Source organism: Triturus cristatus, chromosome 6 (assembly GCF_964204655.1).
Source record: "Triturus cristatus chromosome 6, aTriCri1.1, whole genome shotgun sequence".
Taxonomy (NCBI): domain Eukaryota; kingdom Metazoa; phylum Chordata; class Amphibia; order Caudata; family Salamandridae; genus Triturus; species Triturus cristatus.
The window spans coordinates 1,768,690,389-1,768,715,708 of NC_140589.1; the positions used below are offsets into that span (position 1 = coordinate 1,768,690,389).

At 44.4% G+C, this 25,320-nt stretch overlaps 1 protein-coding gene across 1 annotated transcript in view; it reads left to right on the forward strand.

Moving 5' to 3' along the window:
• Positions 1-25,320, forward strand: part of KIF13B (kinesin family member 13B) — a 712,974-nt gene that overhangs the window by 42,078 nt on the left and 645,576 nt on the right. The window contains exon 2 of the mRNA XM_085613040.1: positions 19,429-19,522. Within this exon, the coding sequence (XP_085469166.1) occupies positions 19,429-19,522 (94 nt within the window). The remainder of the gene's footprint in view (positions 1-19,428; positions 19,523-25,320) is intronic.

Sequence of the window (25,320 nt, forward strand, 5' to 3'; positions counted from 1 at the left end):
TGTATGGCGTATATGGACCCTTGTTCTGTCCCCGCAACCCACCCCATAAGTTCGGAAAGAATGACAATCGACTTCTGCTTTGTTGTAGGCTTTATTCCATTAATGACAGGTTGTCAGAGGAATGGCACTCTTCCGTTGTACCACGCGGATGCCTTGTAAATGTGCAGAGAAACTAAAACTCCTGGTGGATCATATCGTTCAGTCACCCCAGTATGGCACCTAGTCCCACAGTCGGATTAGTTGTCCCTTTTGGCTCTTCAGTGCTGTGAGGGGCTCCGGGTTTGCACTCATTTAGTTGTGTGTGTGCGTCAGTGCTATTTTGTGTTATTTGTCTTCCGCCAAACTGGTTGTGTTCAGGTTTCAGTCACAGGGTGTGTCTGACGTGTTGTTTTGATGGTGTGATGTGATCATGTGTGCAGGGTGGTGTGACGTTGTTACGCACGGAATCCTACACTCCATTTACACGCTAGTGTTCAATTAGGGCCACTAAAAGCATGCGGCAGAGGACGACCAAATTATGTGGCAGAGATGACTAATTTGTGTGACAATTAAAGGTAAATGATGTGGCTTATATCTTATTTAGTCTGTAAGCACTATTTTCTTTAATTAGTTTCTCCAGCTGCAAGCACGACATGCTTTCCTGCAAGATTCAGCGCGCCATTTGCGCTTTCACTTTCCAAGCAGCCCGGGACAATGGCGGCCGCTTCTTTAAAATGAAATGGGTCTTGCGTTTACAAGAGTTTGAGCTATTGGCATTCTAAATGACCATGCCTTTTATTTATGTGTTAATAATCCAAACAGATAAATAAAAGACATTGTCATTTGCAATGCCAATAGCGTAAACTCTCGCAAATACGAGACCTATTGCATTGCAAATGCTTGTTTGTAAAGCAGGCAGGAAACTTTGTTTGAAATTGTTAGTGGCTATTATATTTGTCTGGGGAGAAGGTGGCAATGAGAGAGATCGTTACCAGCTTACAGTAAAAGTTAAGTTACTTGAGGGCAACGTTATCCAAAGCACTAAACAGATGACTGTACTGTACTGCACTCTGCTTTTCTGTTCTGTGAAGGTCATACAGCCCTAAGAGGTTTAAAAGCACATTACAGGAAATGCAATGCTCGTACACCTAGTCTCACTAACCTTCACATGGGTGAGATCTGCAAGACCCCCCTGTGGAAGTAAGTGAATACGGCATGAAGCTCGATGCAGGCACTTTACCTCTACAAAGCATTTTCTGTCGGTGTGTCTGAAGGGTCCCACAGGAAAAGCTGTCACTGCTTTAGTACTGAACTTACATAGTATTTCCCTACTTAAGCTGTGTGACCAGGAACTTATTGTTGCCAGTTACAATTGACCCACACTTTCCGGTTTGGTCAAATGAGCCCTCTATACTCAGTTGTCTTTCTTGTCCTAGAATGTGCTATTGTAACTCGAAGAGAGTTGTGTCACAAGTTGGAAGCAGTTCCAGTGACTCTTACGTTTTACATGAGGAGAGGAATGAAGTGGGGCTGGATAGGGATTGTGCTTCTGGTGTTTTTAAATGAGGAGAGGAAGTGGGTCTGGATAGGGATTGTGCTTCTGGTGTTTTTAAATGAGGAGAGGAATGAAGTGGGTCTGGATAGGGATTGTGCTTCTGGTGTTTTTAAATGAGGAGAGGAATGAAGTGGGGCTGGATAGGGATTGTGCTTCTGGTGTTTTTAAATGAGGAGAGGAATGAAGTGGGGCTGGATAGGGATTGTGCTTCTGGTGTTTTTAAATGAGGAGAGGAATGAAGTGGGCTGGATAGGGATTGTGCTTCTGATGTTTTTAAATGAGGAGAGGAAGTGGGCTGGATAGGGATTGTGCTTCTGATGTTTTATAAATCTGACTGGTCTGCATTTTAGTCACTTAACATATACTGGGGACACCCCTTTAAATAATGGCGAAGGAGAGTAGTAGATTAATTCACCTGTAGACATTTGAAGTCCATGTTACAGAGAAGTAACTTCTTCCTTACTGAGAGCTGAACAGAGCTTAAACCGAGGTATTGTGATGTTAATTCCTCCAAAGGGCAGTGTTCTTGCTAGCTACAGTGTTTGCTGCTTTTGTTGTCTATAAAGTACACCACTTTTGCTGATGACTGCATGTCCTGATTTCGGAGTGTAAAAAGTTGGCTAAAGTAGGTGGAGCAAAGAGGGCTGTTTAGTTCCTGCAAAGGTTTTCACCCTCCAGCACCTGCAGTGTGCACTGGCATGCAAGCTATGCTGGGGATTCTTTCTGGGGCCTTTAGAGTATGCTGCTATTCATGCGTGCAGACTGCGTAGCTTTTGGCGTGATATCCACGTGTCTCCTAAGTGCACTACTCTAAGGCCCTGATATATGTATGTAGAATGTAGCTGTTTAGAATCTGCACATTTAGTGTCTAATCCTCAAGTGCATACAGGGAACAATGTAAAATAGCAAATCAGAAGGGCCTACATTAAAAAACAAGTATTTGTAATGCAATGGGTCTCGCATTTGCAAGAGTTTGAGCTGTTGACATTGTAAATGACTGCCTATTATTTATGTTTTCTGAAAATCTGCAAGCGGTGCGTAAACACGCACTTTATACTTATAGTCGTTGCATACAAGAAGCAAGGCTGGCAGTAAATGCGCTTCTTTTACTGCCAGCCTTGCTTTTCGTAAGCAAGGACTAAAGTACAAAGTGCGTTTGTATGCACCGCTTGCAGGATTTCAAAAGACATAAATAAAAGGCATTGTCATTTACAATGCCAATAGCTCAAACTCTCGCAAATGCGAGACCTATTGCATTGCAAATGCTTGTTTCATTTTGCAGCAGCACCACCAATAATGGTGAAGCGGTTCACCAAGAAGTTTGGATGCTGCTTAAAGTGTGTCGATTAGCTTTATTAGTGCAGAAATATGTTTTACTACACAATTTGATTTAACCCCTTCCCCGCTCATGACGGAACCACTCCGTCATGAGCCACGGTTGCCGTGTGCTCATGACGGAGCGGTTCCGTCATGCCGTGACCGTTGGCGGCCGCTCCGCCCACGCGGCGCTGTTTCCCCGCCTGTGCGGGGGGGACAATGCAACTGGGCGGAGTCATGACGGAACCACTCCATCATGAGCACAGCTCAACCGTGGCTCATGACTGAGTGGCTCCGTCATGAGCACAGCGCCACCGCGCTGCCCCCCCACACCCCCCAGCGCTGCGGCGGAATTCCCGCCGCAGCGAAGGGGTTAAAAGGCCGATCCGCTCATACACGGGTTTATTTATATATTTATAACATATGTATAAAGGAGAACTTAGGACTTCACCATGTTCTACCAGCTGCTGTTGCCCTGTGTTTATATCATCCCAACCTCTCCTGTTCAATTCAGTGCCAATTTAATTTGCTCCCCTATTATTATTAATGATAATGTATGTTAGATTTATTTTTTGTTTAAAAATATCCCAGCAGTAGCATCATTAAGAAAAGAAATTTCACAAAGCAAGGAAAGGGTGGAGTACCACAGGCTGTTACTAGGTGTCCACGTGGAGTTGTAAAGGGACCTCTATTAGCCACATAAGGTACTGCATCCTTTCCTTGCTTAGTGGAATTTCTTCTATTACCTATGCTACTACTGGGATATTTAAAAAAAAAAAAAAAAATCTCTTGCCGCTGTCATACTAGGTCTCTGTTTGAAGTCCGATTACGGGTGCCTAGCAGATGCAGTCCTTCACTAACCAAAGCCTCCAACCTCTCTCACCGTGCTCCAAGTACCCCTTGTGGGGGCCTGTATTGTTTCCTGGGATCTCTGCCTTCCCTTGCTGCTGGGTCAATCCTATGCACAGTCTACATAACCCTTTGGGCTCAACTCCGGGGACTCAGCATCTCAGAATGAGAGTTTCTCATGTGATCTCAGGCGTGTGGGGGAGACTACGTCTATCGTCCCAGCCACCTAAGGCACGAGGTCGGCCGATTACTCAGCCACACGGCTAGGGCACCCCTTCAGTACATGATGGAGCTAAAGGGCTGTCCATCCTGAATGCTCACCAATTGTGACATCAACTGGGGAACCGTGTCCTAGTGTTCCAGTCACTTTGTTGTTGGTTGTCATGCCTCTTGCACTCACTCCCAGAAGCCGCCTCTGTCCTCTGGTCTGGGGATGAGGATCTTCCACCGGTATCAGCTCCGGTCTGCCTCTCCCTTTGCTGACTCCGATGTTCCACCAGAGGGCCCGGTCATCTGGGGCTACCACACTCTTTGGCGCGTAGTCCTTGGGGCCCGGCTGACTTGCGCCTGGGCACCTCCCGGTTGCCTCAACCTTTCCTGGTGTTGCTCCAGGCCCGGCCGGCTTATCAGCGCTGTCTCTCCAGATCCAGGTCTTTAGGGCCAGGCCGCCCATCCACACCAGGTCTTGGGCATGGCAGCCATCTCCTCTCAACCCTGTTACTCCGCTCCCCAAGTGATGCGACTGCAGCCTCCTCTTGTGCGTGGCCACCACCATCTTGGATAGAGCGGTCATGGCTACCGAAGAGTCAGTGCAGGATCAGCCGGGTGGGTACCCCACTTGGTGTCGGCAGCCTCCCAACCGGGACCCAGTCTCTGCAGTCATCTCTCCGGGTCCTTTGTCTCCACAATAGAGGTTTTTTATGCTGGCGGTCCAGCAGAGAAGTGGAGAAACGCATCCCTCATCTGGACCACCCCCCCCGCCTCCCCCCCCCCCCCCCAGATCTGTTTTTAAACTTAAAATGAACAGTGGAAGACAACATTGCACACGCAGATAATAACGGAACATAGCAACACCGGAAGGGAACACTCTGAATCTTTGTATTTCAGATTTAAACATGGAAATATCAGTATATATAGTGACCCTTTCTTTGGATATGGTAGTAAGCCCAGATGGACCTCCTAGCAAACAAGCATTAAAACTGCAATAGGTCTCGCCTTTCATTAACTTAAAGCCATTTGCTATACAATATCATTAGCAAAGCAAATGGCTTTAACTTAATCAAAGGCGAGACCTATTGCATTTTCAATGCTTGTTTATGTTAGGGGTAGAACCCGTAAGTGTACAAAACAGTGCTATTGATGTTTTAGAAATACAAAGAGGGAACTAGAAGAACAAAGCTACTAACGGAATCAGACGTTCGATCTAAAGTGTGTTCAGCTGTCTGTTTAATCAAACAACCAGCCTCCACACTTTAAACTCAAACAATATTGACCAACAACTTGACAACCCATCTCTGGCAAACAAGCCACTTGCTTCTTTTAGCACACTTCCTTCAGCAAACTGAAAAACCAACACTACCGAGGTCACGCAAATACCAAGAGCAATCCCATAGTTGGCTAGCCGAAATAAATCTGAGAAAACGCTTCTTGGCTTTAAGAGGCGTTGAAAACAGGAAGAGGGAAAACAAGCAACTCTAGGAAGAAGACAGTTGGCGGAAAGAGCATAAATCATGGTCGATCAAGGTCGTTTCGCCTTTCTTTTATGTTCAGACAGAGAAGAATGGGAACAAAGGATTAAAAAAGGCAACAACTGCTGCAAGACCACCGTGAAACGCTGCCGTCGTTAACCCTGAAATATGAACGTTTCATTGTCTGCATTTAATGAAGAATGCACAGGAGATGATAAAATGCCCCCCAGGGGACCGTGTCGATGCTCACTGCGGCACGAAGGAATAGCCACTATGTGGCTGCCGCTTGGAATTCACAAAACTTAGTTTACTTCCAGCCAACTCACACAGCAACTACAAATATGACTTCCGCCCTGTTTTCGGCGCACAGAGAAGTAGTTCAAGGTTTCCGTTCAGTGGACGTTGCACTGTGTTGGACGGTGGACAGGGGATTTGTTCACGGCGGGCCCTGGGTCTCCCCTTGAAACAAACTGACCTGAAGATGCAGCCAAAGCCCACGGGCTCGCTTCACGGAGCAAGCTATTTGTGTGCTACCTGCAAACGGTTACGTGGCCAAGACCAAAGAGCATTCCCGCCTCAGTAACCAGGCTAGCCTACAAGGTTTTTCACGAATAACTGAATCGTTTTAAGGCACCTCAGTCAGTCTAAATTATAACAACCCTCTAGAAACTACCCGCAAAAAAAACCCGACAATGAATTTAGCCCTTTCATTAGAAGGAAAACGGCACCAAGTTCTTTGGAACAACCGATCACCAATCGGAAGACAACTGGTTCACCCTCAGGGCAGCCTAGATCGGCCGGTCACGCTTGTACGAACAAACACACAGCCTCTTGGCATAGAGACAGATGCTTGTGCTAGAGAATATAAACTGGTGGAGCCCGCGTGAGCTAACAGAAGAAACTGACAAGCATATTTAAATAACAAGCATTTGATATGGCACGAGTTAGAGTGCAAGTCCGCTCTTGGTGCCGACGTCACGCTGGGATTCCACTTCCTGGATCTTGGAGTGGCGCTCGCAAGAGACGAGCCCCCCTCCGCTGCTAGGCAACCTGCGACGCTGGGCCAATCCCAGCGCGGCTCGCGGTGACGTAGGAGCCAACAGCCGATGAAGCTCCAGGCGGTGATCTCTTGTCTTTATGGAGCCATATGTTTAAACACATGGCCCCATAAAGATAAGAAAACGTTTGCGACGGGCGAAAGCAGGCGAGGGAGTCCAAGTAGGCCGTCCCAAAAAGCCAAAGGGAGGCAACCTAAAACCCTCCTTTTCAATGGGAAGCCAGCGTTTAACATAAACGCTGACGCTACCCAATGAAAATGAGGGGTGCGCCTCGAGTCCCCTTCTCTAAACTAAGCTGATTACTAGAAGTCTCGAGGCAAGGAGCGCATGCGTGCTCCAACACCAGCCGAGACCTAAAACTGCATGTAACTTTAAAAATTAGCTCAGGGTGAATCGGGTGCCTTTTGTTGAAGGTCCAAACGAGGGATGATCTGAATGATAAATTAGCTGGCCATGGCTACTGCTATGTTCTTTGTAAACTGAAACTGAGCTAATGCCTGAAAAAATTGTAGCATCATATATTGAAGAAAAAAACCCAATATATTTCTTAAGTATAGAAAGTTAAAAAAATAAATTTAAAAAAAGCACTTTTGTTTTTATTCATGGGTGAAAACACTCTTAAATAAATTGACGAATAAGGTTTACAAAGATTAGCCCCTATGGTAATTGCCAGAAATGGGGTTATTAATTTGGGAGAGGAGGGGAACTCCTACGCATTCAATAAACCTGCTCTAGTTTGGTCTAAAAATTGTTCTGCAAGATCTTCTTCCTAACTCCTGGTAGCAATGACCGAGCAGCAGGCGTTCCGAGGACTAAGATCAAGCAATACCAATAATTTTAAAGTAATGAACACAAAACAATAAAATTCCCTAAATTAACAGAGAAATTTTAATGGACAGAAAGGGGAACCGCAGAGATCCATTTTTAAAGTTTAAGATAGAAAGCGCCTAGAACAAGTCAAGCACTGTGGAGAAACCACAATTTTCAGTGGACCAGGACCTAAGTGCAATTTCGAGTGGAGTGGAGTGGAACCGGGGATATTACCTTTAGAGATAGTGGTCAGCTTCCTCTGGTCAGTCCTGCAGCCCATAGCTCTTCAGGGCTGGCTTCTGCCCCCAGCTAGGTCTCCTTGAAAGGTCTAGTCCTCTTTAGTCAGCTGCAGCCTTTAGGCACAGTCTACAGTGAAGTTATAGGGGAGTCCCAGAGTATAGGGGAGTCCCAGAGTATAGGGGAGTCCCAGAGTATAGGGGAGTCCCAGAGTATAGGGGAGTCCCAGAGTACAGCATTTGTTTCAGAGGGGAAGCACAAGCACTTTACTACTGTTCAGCAGTGGTAAAGCGTACAGAGTTCTAAAGCCAGCAAATCTACAGTCCTGAAAAGGGAATATCTGGGGCTTTGCAAAAATGGGGATTTGCTACATTAGTTGATCAGCCTTAGGCAGAGGACTATACCCAGGCTCAATAAACAGTGTTTCTAGGTCCCTAAATAATGTATTGGACCGCCGTATTATTAGGATTTAAAACTGTAACGAGGGTAGGTAGCCCTTGGATGCTGATTTCAGCTAAAATGTTTATTTTCTCTGCCAAACTATTCTTGCATGGCTATTATCAAGTGTGGTCCATAACTGAGGAGAATCGACGCCAGATTTCAGGTGTACGGTGTTTTAACTATAAATACTGTCATTTGAAACATCAGTAATCTCCAAACTCTGCTCGTATTTTATGTGCCTCTGTTGCTGTGGAAGCTAGCTCACTTTGTTAGTCTGCAAGTAAATAACACATGAATACTGAAATATTAGAATTAATTATGAAAAATGTAGGATGCCTGAAACGGTTCCATTGAAATGTAGAAAGCCTAATCCTGTCCAGTCTTAGAACATACATGTGCCCTTGATTACCCATGAGTCCAGTCGGGTTGCGGAAGTGACTGTCCTAGTGGAAGCCTGAACCAAGGTCGTCCTTCTTGTGGGTGCGCTTAATATCTTAGTGGAACTTCCGGTCTGTTTGCCTTGGTCCAACCTCTCCATCAGTAGAACTGAATAAGGGTTTCTATGGCCTTTTCTTACTTACCTAATAGTTTAACTTGTCAGTGCCACTTTGTTCGCATTATATTGGTCGACATTTGTTTAATCAGTTTACAGTTTGCTGAAAGCGTTTAATCTGGTGTTTCCCTTTAGATAATTAAAATTAATCCAGCGTACGAAGGATGCAGAATTTTGAGGTCTGACAGTATTAAACACTGATTTAAGATCACTTTTTATAATAACACCGCAATGGCCATAACAATGGGCATTGGTGGCCACTGCTCAGGATCAGGGAAAAGATGTTGCAATGCTTTTGAACACATTCTCAATGAATTATGCGGCTAGATGATTCAAAGACCTGACGGGTTGGAGCACAGTCTGTAGGCGAACACCTTGGCATGTCCATTAATGTCCATGAAAAAGGCAGTAATGAGAGAGAGCCAATCAATAGTATTAGTAACAAAAAATTAAGTTTGATAAACTAAAAAAAAAGGCTGTGTGTACATGGTTAGGAAAAATCTATGTGTTAAATAGATATGGATGAGAATCATTTGGGTTGAAAATGCATTTAGTTCTAATATTTTTCTTTCACTTCCTCACCTTTGAACCTGACCCAAAGCTAATCTGTTTCGAACCCATATCCTTTTACTTATTCTAGCCTTCACCCAGAATAATGTCTTTTTTTTACTCTTTATTCTGAAAATGTTTTGTATAAGGGTAATTATTATTCTTCCAACTTATCTAGATTTTGTCACCAACGCACACCTGCCCTGTTGAGTTACACATGCCCCTGGAAATGTTTCCTAGATATGTGGTAATTGCTGCTTTTTAAACTCCATATTGTGGTCAGGGCGGTGGAGTGCCTGTTTGCAATGCCCAGGAAATAATATTTGGGCTCAAGAACAACAAATCGGCATGTATGTTTTTTTCGCGGGATACCTAGACTCCACCCCTGCATCACAAACCCTTTGGGTGCCAGTTTACAGTGCCACACCATGGTTGTGCAAACTGGATAGTCTGTAAGGCATTATCTGCATCCATATGTGCAAGATGTTCACAGGAGTTTTTATGGTTTACTAACCTAAAGCCTGTACCGTTGTGTTGAGCGCCCTAAGAAAATACAGTGAGGTGTAACCCCGCTTCAACTGATGAAAGTGCTTCAAATATAAAAATAAGTACATATGTTTTCAACATTTAACAGTAAGTGAATGTTTATAATCATCCTCCCAGAATGCATGCACCTTTATTCTACACAGATACATGCAGAAGAATTTAAGCACGATTGGTGATTTTATTTTAAAAGCAAACTATATACCCCAAAATAATAGCGTCGTGAAAAAATGGACAACGGTTTTTGTCAGTTTTGCCAAACTGTTGTGCAGTTTGTTTGCTTTCAAAATAAAATGTTCCCAGCAGAAATATTTGCAATTTGAGACAATGGACAAATGTTTCAATTTTACTAAACGATAGTCCACTTTTAAGGACAACCTCAAATTTAATTTCCCTAAAGCATCATTTAATTAAGCATGTTTAATAAAGGGCAATATTTTTCTGAAAACATTAGGAGGAATGTGTGTAAAACCAATAGGGGTAGGGTAAAATAAGTATGAACCCATGTTGTAAGAAAGTTTTCAAAGTGCAGCTGCAGGCCTAGGACTTTGCTTTGGTACAGGTTAAAGCCATTCAGGAATTTAAGAAGAGTCTAAGAAGTAGGCCTGGAAACCTATGATAGTTGTACATGTGCCCATATGAAAATCTGCTGAGCAAGTGCAAATGTACTTGTTCCAGGGTTATTGATGTTGGAAAGGGTTAGGGAGGAGTTTGTTCACACCCACAACCTGTTTGTCAGAGGGATGAACACTTCTTCCAGCGCTCCTTTGCTGCAAGAAGACTTTGATTCAACCAAGGAATCTTCTCCTCCGGGATCCATGCTGAGTCTGAGGTGCCAGTAGACCACGAGTGTATTTCCGAAAGGGAAGTAGCATGCCATTGGTAATTCTAATCCACTTCCTAACATGTCCCCACACTTCCACCTCCTGTGTTGTGAAAGTGCCCGCTAGCACCAAACCTTTCCCATAAAATGTAACTTTGGCAATTAAAATCCAGTAGTGCAGAAGACAGCCATGTTGTTAAGAAACTTCCCCCTGCCCTCCAGCTTCACCTGCCTTCAATCAATGTATCTCAGTCCACTTCGAATACACTCTACCACTTTCTGCTCGCGGTATCCAAGAATGTTCTGAGGGGGCTCATTCTGTCATCTTAGGTGTCTTGCAAAGGTCATGACTATTTTTTTTTAAATTTCATCCAAGATACCCCTGTTAGAGCAGATCAGATCTTTGGATTTTGATTTTAAATGTAGATAGATGATACCCAAGTTTTGCTCCATATGAATTTTGATCTCCGCAATAAAGAATGAATGTAAAGCGATCCATGCTGTTGCTTGGGGATTGGATAAACTCCAAAGGGCTCAAACGGAATCATTTAAATACAAAGGTCTTCGCTATTAAGTAGCTATTGGTCTCCTCCAGCTGGCCCATGTCCCGTCACCATTGAACTCGTTCGTAATATTGGAACTGTTGTTTCTGATAAGCTTGGGTTAACGGGGTTACAAAGAAGTTATTTTATCATGTTCCCATTCCTTTGAGTCTTCAGATCTATTTTTATTTCCCCCCCCCCATCAAGTGACGTATACTCTAAGAACGGTAATTGCCATGGAGCCTACATTCGACTTCCCAAATTTGAGGTGGCTAGATTACAGTAAATTCAAATTGCATCTTCTAACTTTGGTAAACACTCTGTGTTTAAACCTATTATTCCAGCGCTCTACAGACTCCTGTTTACCTTTGGCCTCTTGCATACTCTTTTTGTGTTTGCCCACAGAACCTTCTTGAACAAGGAACCTCATTTCCTAACAAATTTGAAAGACTTGCAGTGTGTTGATTTTTAACTCTGTTCTAGCTAATTAATAGCTTGCGCATCAATGATGTCAGCGAAGAAAGACGCGTTGTCCTACATGACAACGAAATCTTGGAAAACCTTTCCGTCTGACAATCTGATATACAAAAGAACACCTGTGTGTGTCATCTGGAAACCCCCTGCCCATCTAGTTGTCTGTTGTCCTCAGCCAATTTTCACCAGTCTCAGTTACATAATACTCTTGAGTGAATGTCCCACCACGTAGAGTAAACTGCCTGCAGTGAACCCTTTCTTGAAAGCGATTGGGTCACAGCTGTGAAATACACTTACATGCCGGCTACCAAGCCACTGTCACCCAAGTATTCACTTGGTAGTGCTGAAAAGGCCAGTTACTTGGGCAGGATCATTAAGCAGTGGAAATGAAACCGGTCTCTCCAGCAAGTGGTGGGGATACCTCTTTGTTTGCCTATCTCACACACACACTTTTCCAAATCTCCCATTGGTGCAAAAGGTCAGGTTACTTAATCACTGTAACTTTGGGGATTGCTCGCCTTCATGAAACTGAAGATCTTAATGTATTATTCGAGTTACATTTTCCGAATGGTTCAAGGTTTCTGCTGTTGAAGGTTAGTGCAGACTCTAAGATGACTGATGCGTGCTGTTTCACCAAGCACTCTACAGCACAACTGCAATATTCCGTATAGTTGGTTGTCGCCGAGTTCACAACAGTAATAGTGAACAATCACAACCTCCAAAAAGAAACAGAATCCTGTCAGATGGAATCTTCACAATATGGCCCTGGGGTACCCAAATCTAGCAGTGTTGCAGCACCGTTCTACAGGCCATGCAGCACTTGGATCTTTAAGAACAAAAGTTTCCATAAGGTACCCCTAGGCTACAGGACAGTTGGACCTACACGCCATTTTTTTTAACCTTTCGATTTATGTGCCCCCCCCCCCCCCCATGAATCCCTACAGGAAGTTGGGGATTCCCACCGGAGCATTGTCTACCATTTAAACCTCTAAACCATACATAAAGTACGGAAACAAACTTACAGCACAAATACACAAAGTATGAAATATTTTACCTTTTTAAAAAAATGCAAACAAAAAAATCGAAATTTTAATGGTAAGGTTGAAGCTTTATTTTTTATTTTGAAAGATGGAGCAATATTTTAGACTGCAGCATATCACTTTGTAATTTTTTTGCTCCTACTTCATACGCTCTTTTTGTTTGTATGTATACCATTGCGTCAATTGAAACAACAAATAGTCCACATTAAATTGTGTTTACTGTACTTGCACTGCTACTAGGACTCAAGATAAGTATAGCAACTTAATTTTTAGCCCCCAAATTAGAATTTGTAATTTTGCTTTCTATGTGTATGTCATGCGTTAATTTGCTAATATTACATTTTCTAAACAGTTGTGGACTGGAGTAGGTGTCGCAGTTCAGAGCTTAAGAACCGCTGTCCTACACTACTACCGTTGGGTCACAAAAGCCAAGCTATACATATTTTACCAGTACTCATTGGCAGCCTAGTGTCTTTCCCTTTTGTGAGGTAGACCTACAGTTACCATTTTAGCAAAGCAAAACCTTCTGTAGTGTCCCAACAGATGTCACAATTCCAGAGCTTGATATAAAATTAAGAGGTGGCACACTAGATGGCTTTCTCACACCTACAACATTGAATGCCCTAAAAATAGTTTTGCATGAGTCCAGTCATTTGTTGGCACCAACAGTCGTGCTACAAGAATTTACCTTGTGCTCCGTTCCATAGTGTGAGAACCCTTGTACATCTGCTCTTCTCATTTTATTCTTGTGATGAAGTCATTTCTTTAGTTTTCAAGCTTGATTTGAAAGTTTCATATCCTCAACTGGCATAGACAACACCAGTTCGTTCGGCTTTCTGTCCAGTTCTTGCACATAGCGCACACAGACTGCATTTCAAGTAAAAAGAAACCCCCCTGAAACTTCTCAAGGTTGTTGCTTTGCTCTGTGATGGTGGAAGCCAATAGTCTGCGTATTCTCCTGGGTCCTCCAAAGTGCCATAAATAGTGCTACAGTAATCACGAGGCTCTCATTTGGTTCTTCCTCTTTCTTTGTTGCCTTCTATTTTGTTTTGGTTTGTTCCATCTTAGTGTGTTTGTTGTTTGATTTTCTGCAATTCTCAGTAAAGTCGTTAACTCTTTTTCTATCCTGTATAGTCAGCTGGCCATCTTTGTTAATTTGCCATCTCTGTTAATTTTTGCTCCCGTAACTGTTTGTTTTGATGAATTAATTTCTTTGTACACGCTGTAGAATTTTTGGGGCATGGTCCATGCCTGTAGTTTAGGGTAGGCACCTGGTGAAAACGTGGCATCTACAGCAAATTGTAAGCGATTAGATCCCTAATTTCATTTTATTGGAAACATTGTGTTGCATCACACTTGTGAATCTTTTTCGTACATAGACATCTGTCCCTTTAATGGATCATTCTTTGTGAATCCCTTTTGTGACTCAATTTTAGTAAATCCCAATGCATTTCGGGACGGTGCCCTTCATCAGGGGTATCGTTCTAAAACCATTGTTAAAACAAGCATTGGCATAGCCAATAGGTCTCGCCTGTGGGACCTTATAAGTGTTTAGCCATGCAACAGTTGCATAACTAAATACTTATAAGGTCCCAAAAGCGAGACCTACTGGCTATGTCAAGCAGCCCTGCGGCTGCGAAAGTGAAATTAATCGCGGTTAAGCGCGGCGCGCGCGCACATGCACTGTAGCTCTAGGCTGGCCTGGTAGCACTTTTTGAAGCCCTCTCAATAAGTCTCGCCAAACCAGCGCATGCGCTGGGTCAGGCGAGACCTAAAAATCACAGAATTCAATAACTCAAAAAGCGCCTTGACTGCAACCATAAATAACAGAGCTGTAGGAGGATAGAGCCGTGCAATGATCCTGGCTGTGCTTAATAAGGTCTTGGTTGTGTTAAAAACGGAAACGCCATCCTTGCATAGTTCTATCCTCCTACAGCTGTTTGAATTTTAAATACTTGGAGTGAAACATTAAAGGGTATTTACCCCACGCAGTGCTCAGTGGGGCGTTTGGTTTTGTCCAGACAACGCGACTTAGCGCTGACATAGCAAGAGACATCTGTGGAACTGTGAGTAGTGAGAGAATTGTACTACCTCTAGCAGCCTAGATTTAAATACCTGTATTTCTTCCGCAAGTGGTTGTGCTCTTTCCCCGCTGCAGTAGTTCTCGGTTAAATATTTACCTATTTATGTTTGCGTGAAGGAAAAGTACTTAAGTACACGTGACACGTAGTACACATAAAATACGAGTATTTAGAAAAAGTCAGAACAATCTAGCTTCTTCCTAGGCAGAGATCCAACTCCCAAAGGCCTGTGCGTTCATTACCTGTTAGTTTTCTATACCAGGGAGGTCAGTGGAGAGTCTGGGAGTGTTTGTGATCAGTTCCTGACTCTGTAAGTTGGATTTCCGAGCAGAGGGCTAGTATAAAAGGTTACTGACCATTTACTTGGTACCAGTTCATATTGCGAGCTCCTGGGCACGGGCCCCAGAGGGTTAAGAGTTCAGTGCAGAGTCTCGGCATTTCACTAATGTTCAGTGCGAACTCAGTTCACCCTGGTGCCTTTCAAACAGAAATGTACCTTGGTCCATGCTCCTAAGACATGTGCTATTGCTCAGAGTTGTAATACTTTTTTACAAGGCTTTGATGCAGCTGCTAAAACTTTTCAGGCCTTAGCAATGCCTTCAAACCTTCTTAAATGGGCAGGAAGAACCTTCTTAAGCCTTGTAAGCTAAACCAAATGATATGGCGCATCCAGGGCCTGGAGCCTGGACAGAGTCTGCTGGTGCCCACTGGCCTCTCTGCTGCTGTCAGATTCCAGCAATGCAAGACCAGGGGATAATCCGCTCTTCTCGGGCTTGTTCCAGACATTCGATGTTTATTGGGCACAGAGTCAGCCATTTATCTTGATACAGGTTTAGACACTGTGAAACCACCACACACGGGACAATGTATCCCCTTTGCAGTGTAATTGGAAGTGGGGGTACAGAAGGAAATGCTGACCAGTCATTAGAGACCTGGATAGCCTCTCCCCAAAGCCCTCCACCATTTTAGGTTGCCAACTCATTGATTCGGAAATGCACTCCTGCCAGCATGCACAGTGTCGATACACTCAAACCACAGCACAGGTGCGCGTGCGCGCGCACACACTCGCGCTCTCGCACTTTGCTCGCGCTCTCTCCTCTCTTGTGAAAGACCTGGTCAAGGGAGAATTTTATACAAGGTTATGGTCAACAAGTATCTCTTTCTGATGGAAACTGAGAAATAAATGAAGGGCTACTACTATACTGTAGAGCACACATCGATCCCTGCTAGTCCCACAAAGCTCAGATAGAGAGGACAGCGGCCCCTCTCTTATAGACGTGTGCACTTCAGGTGCATTCAAGTCCCAGCTCTGAGATCTCAGCCGAGTAAATGGAGACAGTGCTCACTGAGCTTGTATTATCGGCAGGTTCACTGGTGCTAAAATGAAAAATATACTGACTGCATAGAAAAGGACCAGTGGCAAAGCCAGTAGGCCGCTCCTTTGGCACCTATTGACTTTGTGAATGATGCTGTGCATCATGGCTAATAAAATGGCGGGGGAAAGCCTATGCGTCTTGCCTCGCCATTTTCTAGGCACGCGCACCAAGCATGGTCACACCTACAAAATGGCACAAGCGCAGCGTGAAGTTAAAACACACTAAAGGAGAGGGGCTTGAAGTGCGAAGCTTTATGAAAGTGTAAGAGAGCGACTTGAAAGACAAAGCAAGAAAATAAAAGTTTCAAAACAAAAAGGGCAGATTTTCTTTCCAAGTTAGCGATCAACATGTCCCCAATAAGACTTTCGAACCAGAGAGCTGCACTGTCTGGTAGGCTTCGGCCTAAAAAACAGTCGCAGCCGGTATCACTCGCATGTGGGAGGGGTCGCTTGAAGGGGGAGGGGGGAGTTTAATAAAAAAAGTTAAGTTAACTTACTTTTGCCAGCCCGTCCCGTGTCGTCAATCTGCGTCGTCCTCTGTACAGCAGGAAGGAGCTGCAGGCTGCCTCCCGCCCCTAAGCCAATCACAACGCTGCAATTGCAGCGTTGTGATTGGCTTGGACACCGACCCCACAGGCGTGTTGGGGAGGCCATTTTCTCTATGTAGGCTGCATGCAGCCTACATTGAGAAAATGCAGAGTGCGTATGGCTGGATTGGTCGGCCCTGGGGCCGACCAAACAGTCAGCGCCCACAACAGTTGGCAAGCCACTCCTCCCCTGCCCTCCAGCAGACATGCCCACCCCTAACCGAACCCTGCAGTCTACTTTCTCGCAGTGCGAGAAGCAGAAACATAAAATGGTATTGCACTGGGAGAAAGCAGTGGGGCGACACTCCTCCGCCCACATGGAGGAGCCGCCCCTGAAAAAATCACAGGGCGAGGCAGTTTGCCCTCCAGAGCGCAGGATACTTTCTGTCCCAACACCTGGACTGGCTTCTTTCAGTCCCATGAATGAGCTCTTGATTGTGTAAAGAATGGCGCTGGAGTTTTGGCCGCACAGGAGCATGTATGTGCGCCTGAGCAGTGTGCGGTCTCCATATTTGAGTTGTGTCAGTACTGCCTTTCTTATACTCTATAAAAGCATGTACACCGTTGTTTGTATTCCTATTGGCTCTGTGAAGGCAACAAAGTCTTCAAGAATGATTGACTCGCCGCACTCTTGCTACTACATAATGTGGTGTAAATAGTCCTTTTCATAATCCATTATCTTACAAAACTTAACCACCACTTCCTCTCTCGTGAGAGCTTTAGTTAACATGCTGAGACTTTCCTGTAATTATCCTTTTTTTCTGTCTCCGCTTTCCCTTCTAGGGAAGTACCTCAGACAGAGAAGAGGAGTTTACTTTTCTAATTCTCCTGGATTAACAGTTAAGCACTTGGAGGAAAAAAAGCTCTGTATTGTGGTCAGGCTGGGGTGTTATATTCTGGGATGCATTGGTGGAGGCCTATTTTTGCAGGCATGTCAACAAAGACACATTAGTGCTTGGTTTCCCATACAGGTTTCTAACAAACACCAGAAATGTGTAATTATATTGTAATTGTATTTATAAAGCGCTTTCTACCCTTGACGAGGCGTTCAAGCGCTTTTTGGTGCATTAGTAGGGAGAAATATAAATTGTTGTTGAAAGTTGTGGAAATTGTAGACGTGTGAGTCTTATAGTTGGGTGAATAGGATAGAGGAGGGAAGAGTTTATACTGTAGGTACTACCTACACAAAGCGCTTCCTAGGATTCTTTTAATGGCTTCCTTAAAAGTTGCCTCTGTGCACGTGCCACCAAACAGATCAACCCTGGGCCTGGATCAGCTTCCTATCAGGATCATGCATAGGAAACCTGCAAATCTACCAGACGTCCCTATAACCATCTATCAGGAAAACGAATTGCAGTTTTATTTTCCGTCCAGGAGCAGCAGACTATACTCAGTGTGCATTCTGAAAACAATGTGTATAGTTTGTCTTATCACAGCTAAAGGCATAGAAGCTGTTTTCAATATCTTATTCCACCGAATTTAGTGTTGATAAAAGCACAATTCTTGTTATTGTAAGGGGTGTGATGGACTTGATTTTATTTATTTGTTGGCTCTTTTTCCCTGGTACTATTACACATATGACTGCAAACTTTTAATGTACAGGTAAGTATTGAGTTTGACCTTATAACCCATGCTGTGCCTGCAGAGTTTTATTTTGTGTTTTCTCCTTCTCGTGTGGCAGATCTGTTCCACTTTAGAAGTCTGAAAAAGAAAATGGGTTATACAAATCTGTTTACTTTTTTCTTATTATCTCATTTTTAAATAAAAACAGTTATATGTTAGTTAAATCTTTTTATTGTTTTAAATTATTTGAATCTTAAGACTGCTTGCTCTGCAAGGACCCTGAAATACCCTGAGAATTGATTTTGTGGTCGTCTCACAGGGTCCTTATTTCATGATACCCCAGAATTATGTGAACCCCCTTGAGTGCTCTTGCCACGCGTTCACGTTACAGTGCCGTAATGATGTGATGGATCTGCCCCCCTCCAGAATGTGATGAGGGGCCCCTCAGTGTCCCATATCTCACTGATATTTTTCGACTTTGAGCTGAATGGGTCCCCCTTGAAGGGCTCCCTGCCCCACAGCAGCCACGGGGGCTGCCATTTTATAATGTAAATTGATCTGGTGCCCCTCTGGTCAGCTTCATGAAAGAGAAATACCTCAATAATATTTATCTAAATTCTCCAGAAGTATAACCTGCTTATGTAAATATTCAAACTTGTTCTATCCAACTTGGAAATATTAAAATGGGCTCAATCCTATGTAGAAATTCAGCAGATGAGGCTCTTCGATAAGTCTCTTAAAATGATGCTGTTGCTAAACAATGATTCTGTTCAAAATAAATCACTCTGGCTAGATAAAGCCAGAAGCTACTAGTTGGCATTCTTGTGAAGTCGCTTGGACTATGCAAGTCACCATGCGGTGACCCTCCCCCCCCCCCCCCCCCCTCCCTAATTAAAGCCAAAGTATAGCCACAATCACTGCAAAATTCCAGATGGACATCCCTGGGCAAGGCAAAGCTTCCATTTGTTTTTGATTCAGACCCTCATACAAGATAAGATGCCTTGTTGGTCAAGAGAAAATGAGATGTTCCTTCAGAAATCACGAGAGATCCCGCTCTCCATATGTGCCTGGCTCCCTGGTGAGACGTAGTCTCTTTGAATCGGGAGTTGCATTGTAGAACACTCTTTTGGCCTTGGTTGGACATGACTGTGCTACAAGAAATGATTTTAAAACTACTAAAATGCTAATGTCTTGGAGGTTTGAGATAACTTGTCAAAGTGAAAAGAGTTGGTTCTGGTTGGGTCAAACGGTCAGGAAAAGCTAGACGTTCTAGAAGACTCCGAAGTAAAACACTGAAAAATGTACAGAAGGCGTGTAACTTTTAAGGGCAGACAGTGACCGGTTTGCTTTTGATTTCTCCATAGAACATGAACTACATACTAAATGTGTGGTGGATGTTGAGAACAATCAGGTCGTGCTGTATCCTGCGAACACCAATCTTTCGAAAGGAGATGCAAGGTAAGCTATGTGCCTAGAGTGAATGTATAATATGTACGTGTTCCAGTCGGTACCGGAGTCCTCTATACTGCTGATGAATACTGTTATTCCATTGTAATGAATCTATTGTTGATGGTAACATTAAAACGCCAGCACTTCAGAGTAGCACATTTAGACCTTCCTACCGAGTTGGGCCCAAATTGCGCTTCCGGTGCAGATGTGCACCACAAAAGGTTTTGCCGCACGATTCTTGATTTGCACCAGGTAAAGCCTGGCACAAATTGTATGGGATACATTTCGGGTTTGCACACCTTAGAACTGGGAAATCAGGACAGTTCCTGCATTGCACCCAGGTTCGTAGCCCAAAACGTAGAATTGTGCAGTATTTACAGAAGCGAATTACCGCACCATGTGGTTTGGAGTCGCAGCACCAAATTTCCACCAGACCTGGTATTATCGATCTTAACCTGTGATGTGTTGACTCAAATTGTGTTGTATCCATATGTTGTACAGCCATCCTCTGTATAGCAGTGACTGCCCTTTGGGGGTTCTTAATGCATCTTCCTGATTAGTGTATTCTTGTGTTCAATGTTGGTACTTTAGCTTCATCAGTTGTGGTCTTATGTTATTAGCACTGTTTCGATTCCTCCATGTACATTTTCTGTATTGTAAATGTGTTGAAAATCTGTACTTCACATGGTCTCTGCCAATTGTTTCTTTTTATCACTGCTCATCTTGCATGTAAACTAAAGTTTCCCCAAATCTTTTTTTTTTTTTTTCTTTTTTTTTTTTTTTTGCTACAAGACTTCAGACTTGTTGGAAGCAATGATACGTGTTTCCTACGTTTAGAAATATTTGTGTAAATTGTTTTGGGATTTCGGTTGCCACCAATGACATCGTTGATTCATTTCATTAAAACTTTGCATGGTTTTTTACGTTTTTGAAGTGGATACATTGAAATCCCCCTGCCCTCCACCTACCCACCTTCTGAACAAAAGTCTCTTTGGAAAGCAAGCTCCGTGTGCTGTTGCGTTGTATTTGCACCTATCACCAACCATACTGCTTGGCTGTCCTGCGATAGTGTAAGCGCATACATAGCCTGTATGGCTTCTGATCTTATTTCCGCCTCTATAGATGCTGTGTAAAGATCCCAGCTCAGATACCGAGAAATGTGATGCTTTCTTGCTGTACCCAGAAAAGCTGCCCCACATTAAGATGTGCTCGCTTCTTTGCAGCCACTTTTCCTTTTTTACCCCATGTTTTGCAGGACAAATTGAGACACTGTACAGTGATCACACCACCCTTTCATTCAGCAGTTCTCTGTTTACTGTGCTGCCGCGTGTACATTAACTCGTGTTGCTGCTGTTGATCATTGCCGTATGTATGTACTCTCATGATGTGGACCGGGTCATGAGTCTTGATCCTGTCAGTGTGGCTCGGCTCCCGCTTCTCTCAACAGTTCTCTTGCAGACATCTTGCACGGTTCGCGCGCCCTGTTGTCTACATTGGTATTGTGCACTTGTAACATGTGAACCTGGAACAGGAGTTTAGTGGATTTCTCCCAAATAAATAGGGTTAGAAATGGTTGTTCGCATAGGATTTAAATTGTCTATATTCTCAGAGAATAAAACTATGCGCGTTGCCAGATTATAGAGGTGCAGCCCTAAATGGTGGGGTTCCCCATGCACAGTCTCTTTGCTGCCCAAATGGTGGGGTTTCTTCCCACGCGCTCTCAGCTGAATCTTGTATATTCATTGGCCACACATCATAGGTTCAGTTTACCTATGCGCTTGCCTTTGTCAGGGACAGGTGGCGGGAAGGGGTCACCGTGCACTGGGCGGTGTGGGCTTTCGCAGGGTAAACACAACTTGTCATCATCCCATTCTAAGCGAGGCATCCATCTCCAGGGGCTTGTGTTGTGCGAGTGGCAGAGTGCTGACACACCGGCTTCCTCTGTTGACCCGGTTTTACTTTTCAAGTCTGATCCAGTTAGTAGCACCTGTGGGGCGTCTGACAACCCTGCGTCCCAGCAATCCATGTAACTTTGCCTTCTACTGAAAAATAGGGGAGCACGTCAACCGGGAAGAAAGGAAGAAGAGAAAACAAAAATAATAAAAATGCATCTTTCCGCCCTGGGTTGAGTGGTTCCCCACGATCCGCTGCGCCTGCTGCTAGGGGTGCTGGATGGCCTGGACGGATCCCGGACAGATAAACGCTTACTGGGAACGGCGGTGGCGAAGCAGGACATTGCCGCATTGTGGTCCCAAGCCAGACCACCCACTGTGCGGCGCTGGAGGCGGGGGGTGGATTGGTGCGGAGCCCAGGAGGAGCCCCTTTTTGCGGCTAGAGGTTGTCCAGAGCTGTTTGGCAGAGTATGGGGTAAAGGGTTCAATCTCCTTCCCCCGTGAGTGATCCGAATGCGTAAGAGATAGAATAGATCGACCATTATAGGAGGACTAGTACTATCTGTGTTTTGTGAGCATCAGCCTTGATAACTTGCTTATATCTCACCTGATTAATGTGTTGATCTGCGCCCGCTGTAAGTTTGTGTTGGCATTGATAACTATAAATGCAATAAAGTTTACTATTAAAAAAAAATGCATCTTTCAATTAGAAAATACAAATGTCAATAAAATAAAATGAGCAAAATGTATGCAGTTGAAAAAAGGATAAACCATATATATATTAAGCTTCCGCAGCACAGCTCCATCAGGAAAGCTGGATACTGAAGTTAGCTTATCAGCTGTACATAGAAAGTGTATGTGCTGTAAAGCACTTTGTCCTTCACTTAGTATTAGCTAATCACAGTACCATGGCAGTTTCTTGCACTTTTTGGCAAATTCACATCCGAAGCTCTTTCATATTTTTTAAAGACTAACGTGGGACAGATATTTCCTGTTTTCTCTTTGTCGCAAAGGGGTTCAGACAACTGACTCGATTCTCCACCTCTGGAATCAAAAAAATCCACTTCTTTCATAGACAGGATCAGCATTTTAACTGTTTATCCCGAATAAGGCAAACAACAACATTGTTAAAGTCCACTCCTGAGTGTTGTTGAGCCTGATGCTTTTTTGGGGGGCGCTAGGCATTTGTGGGTGCGCAGCACTTGAATGTGTAGGACATAGAAGAACCAAGATCAGGCAGCGGTGCACTTTTTCAAAGTACCCATCCCTAGCAGAGAGCCCTTGCATTTCTGATGCTGATTCCTGGTTTTTCTGCTGCTTTAACTTTGTGCATCTATGCTGTGTAATGTTTTTGAGGCCTTTTTATGTTATCTTAGGCCGCAGAACAGATGAGATCCTGAGATCACCGCTCTGCCTTTCCTGCTCTGCCCAGTTATGCGCTGGCTGCGAACCAGGCACATGGAGCGTGGTGCAGGAGCCTGCGCAGTGGAAGTGGAGACAAAATTACTCACCAGAAGAAAAATACACCTACCGGACGGCAATGAAAGAATATAAAAACACTATCTTAATGGCTAAATCCGCCCACTTCTCCTCTAGAATCCCGACCTCCAATAACATCTAAGGAAATCTTTACAATTGCAAATGAACTGTCCAACTCAAACGGAGTCCTACTTAAACCTACACCCACTCAAGCATGCTGTGACTCCCTGAACAACTTTATCTTATTGAAAAGATCTCCACCATTAAAGCCAGTATTCCCACATGCACCTCTCAGGAAATATCTTCCCCTATGCCTGGGAACCCCTGCTCTCGCGAAACCTTTCCGGCCATTAACACCCAGGCCTTCCAGAACCTTCTGTCCAAAGTAAAATCTGCATCCCCTACGGACTGCTGCCCACCACATGTCCTAAAAGATGCCCTCACCGTTATCCCGGGTCCAGCCCTCGCTCTTTTGAATGGTTCCCTATCCCAGGGTTGTGTCCCCAAGGCCTTTAAAGAGGCAATTGTGGTTCCCCTCTTGAAGAAACCAGGGGCAGACCACCAGATCTTGTCAAACTACTGCCCTATCTCCTTGCTCCCGTACCTGGCTAAGGTACTGGAGGTCCATGTGGCGAAGTGTCTGTCCAACTTTATGGAACAAACCAACTACCTCGATTCACACCTAGCTGTAATCCGGTCTGCCCACTCAACGGAGGCAGTAATACTGGCAGTACTGGACTCCCTGCGAGAGAAGGCTGACAGAGGTACTCCTCAGGCCCTGGTGCTGTTAGATCTTTCGGCCGCCTTTGACACAGTCAACCATGGCATCTTGGCAGATCGTGTCAGGGAGGCTGGTATCCAGGGCTCAGCCTTTGGCTGGATCAGCTCTTTCCTGGAAGATCGCTCCCAGTCAGTCCGCATAGCCCAGTTGACAGCATCTAAGTTAAGAACCACGTGTGGGGTTCAGCAGGGTTCCTCGCTATCCCCTCACTTGTTTAACCTCTACCTTCTCCCTCTGATCCTGTCCCTGAAGGAAAGGAAAGTGGGCACCTTTTAATTATGCCGATGATTTACAATTAATGTTCACCTTCGACAACTCACCGCAATCAGCCTCTGAATTTCAATCTACCATGCTGTTCATCCGCCACTGGATGGACTACAACCATTTAAAGCTTAACCCAGGCAAGACTGAACTGGTCCTGACAGGGGGCAGCCACAATTTCTGGAGCCCACACTATTGGCCAATGGAAATAGGACCCTCCCCAACCCCTTCCTCCTCTGCCAAAAGCCTTGGTGTTACAATAAATAATGACCTGTCTCCAAAATCACAAATTGACTCTGTGATCTCTACTTGCTTTTTCCAGCTGCAAAAGATTACTCACCCAAGCAGCATTGATACAGGTCATGATAGCCACGGTTCTGTCACACCTAGACTATACGAACTCAGTCTACCTAGGTTTGCCACTTTTTCTAACCAAACGGTTACAGATGGTACAGAATCAAGCAGCCAGACTGATTTAACAGCAACCTAGGTGGCTACATGCCACCCCTCTCCTGAGGAAGCTGCACTGGCTCCCCATTCCTTAACGCTGCGCATTCAAAGAAGGTTGTTTGGTGTTTAAATCTCTACAAGGCTGGAGCCCCAAATTCATAGATAGCCTCATCTCAAGGTACACCCCCTCAGCAACCTTCGCTCGGCTCACCTCCAACTTTTGGCAACTCCTACCTTTAAGTTGAAGCGACAAGGGGGCTGCAGCTTTGCATCTCTGGCTCCCAGACTGTGGAATTCCCTTCCTCTGGAAATTAGGTCATGTACCGAACTACTGAGCTTCAGAAAATCCCTCAAAACATGGTTGTATATCCAGGCCTATGAATAAACTCCCACTGGGATCGGTATCTCCTAGAATCCGCGCCAAGAAACCAACTGGTGTATGTGCACTTTATAAAATCCTTCTAACACCTTGTGATCCCTTTTGTGGTTTAGGCCAGCTGTGATCATGGCATAGAAGGAAGTCCTTTTCTTCTGCAGGACTGTTGTGCAGATCCCCCATAGCCATACACTGGTACATGCTGGTCTTGGTTGTCGCATAAGACAACATGTTGGCCGTGTTGCCTTCCTGGCAGGTATTTGTGACCCAGATGAGGAGTGTACCTTGCTTGTGAGAGTGAATAATGTACTGTTAATTGCATGATTATTCATCTCTCTTATTTCGTTGTCCCTGCTTTAACCTGTTCTTTAGTTATTACCATATCGGATGAACCAGGCCAGCCCACTTCCACAGCGCAAGTTCTTCATTTGTGGAAGTTTGTAGATTTAAAAGAGATCCATAGTCAAGTGTGAGCTCTTCATTGGGACGCATTGTCAGAGCACACAGGAAGAATTGTGGCAGGGGCACATGGGGTGACCTATGAAGAGGGTGGCCAGATGGTGGAGTG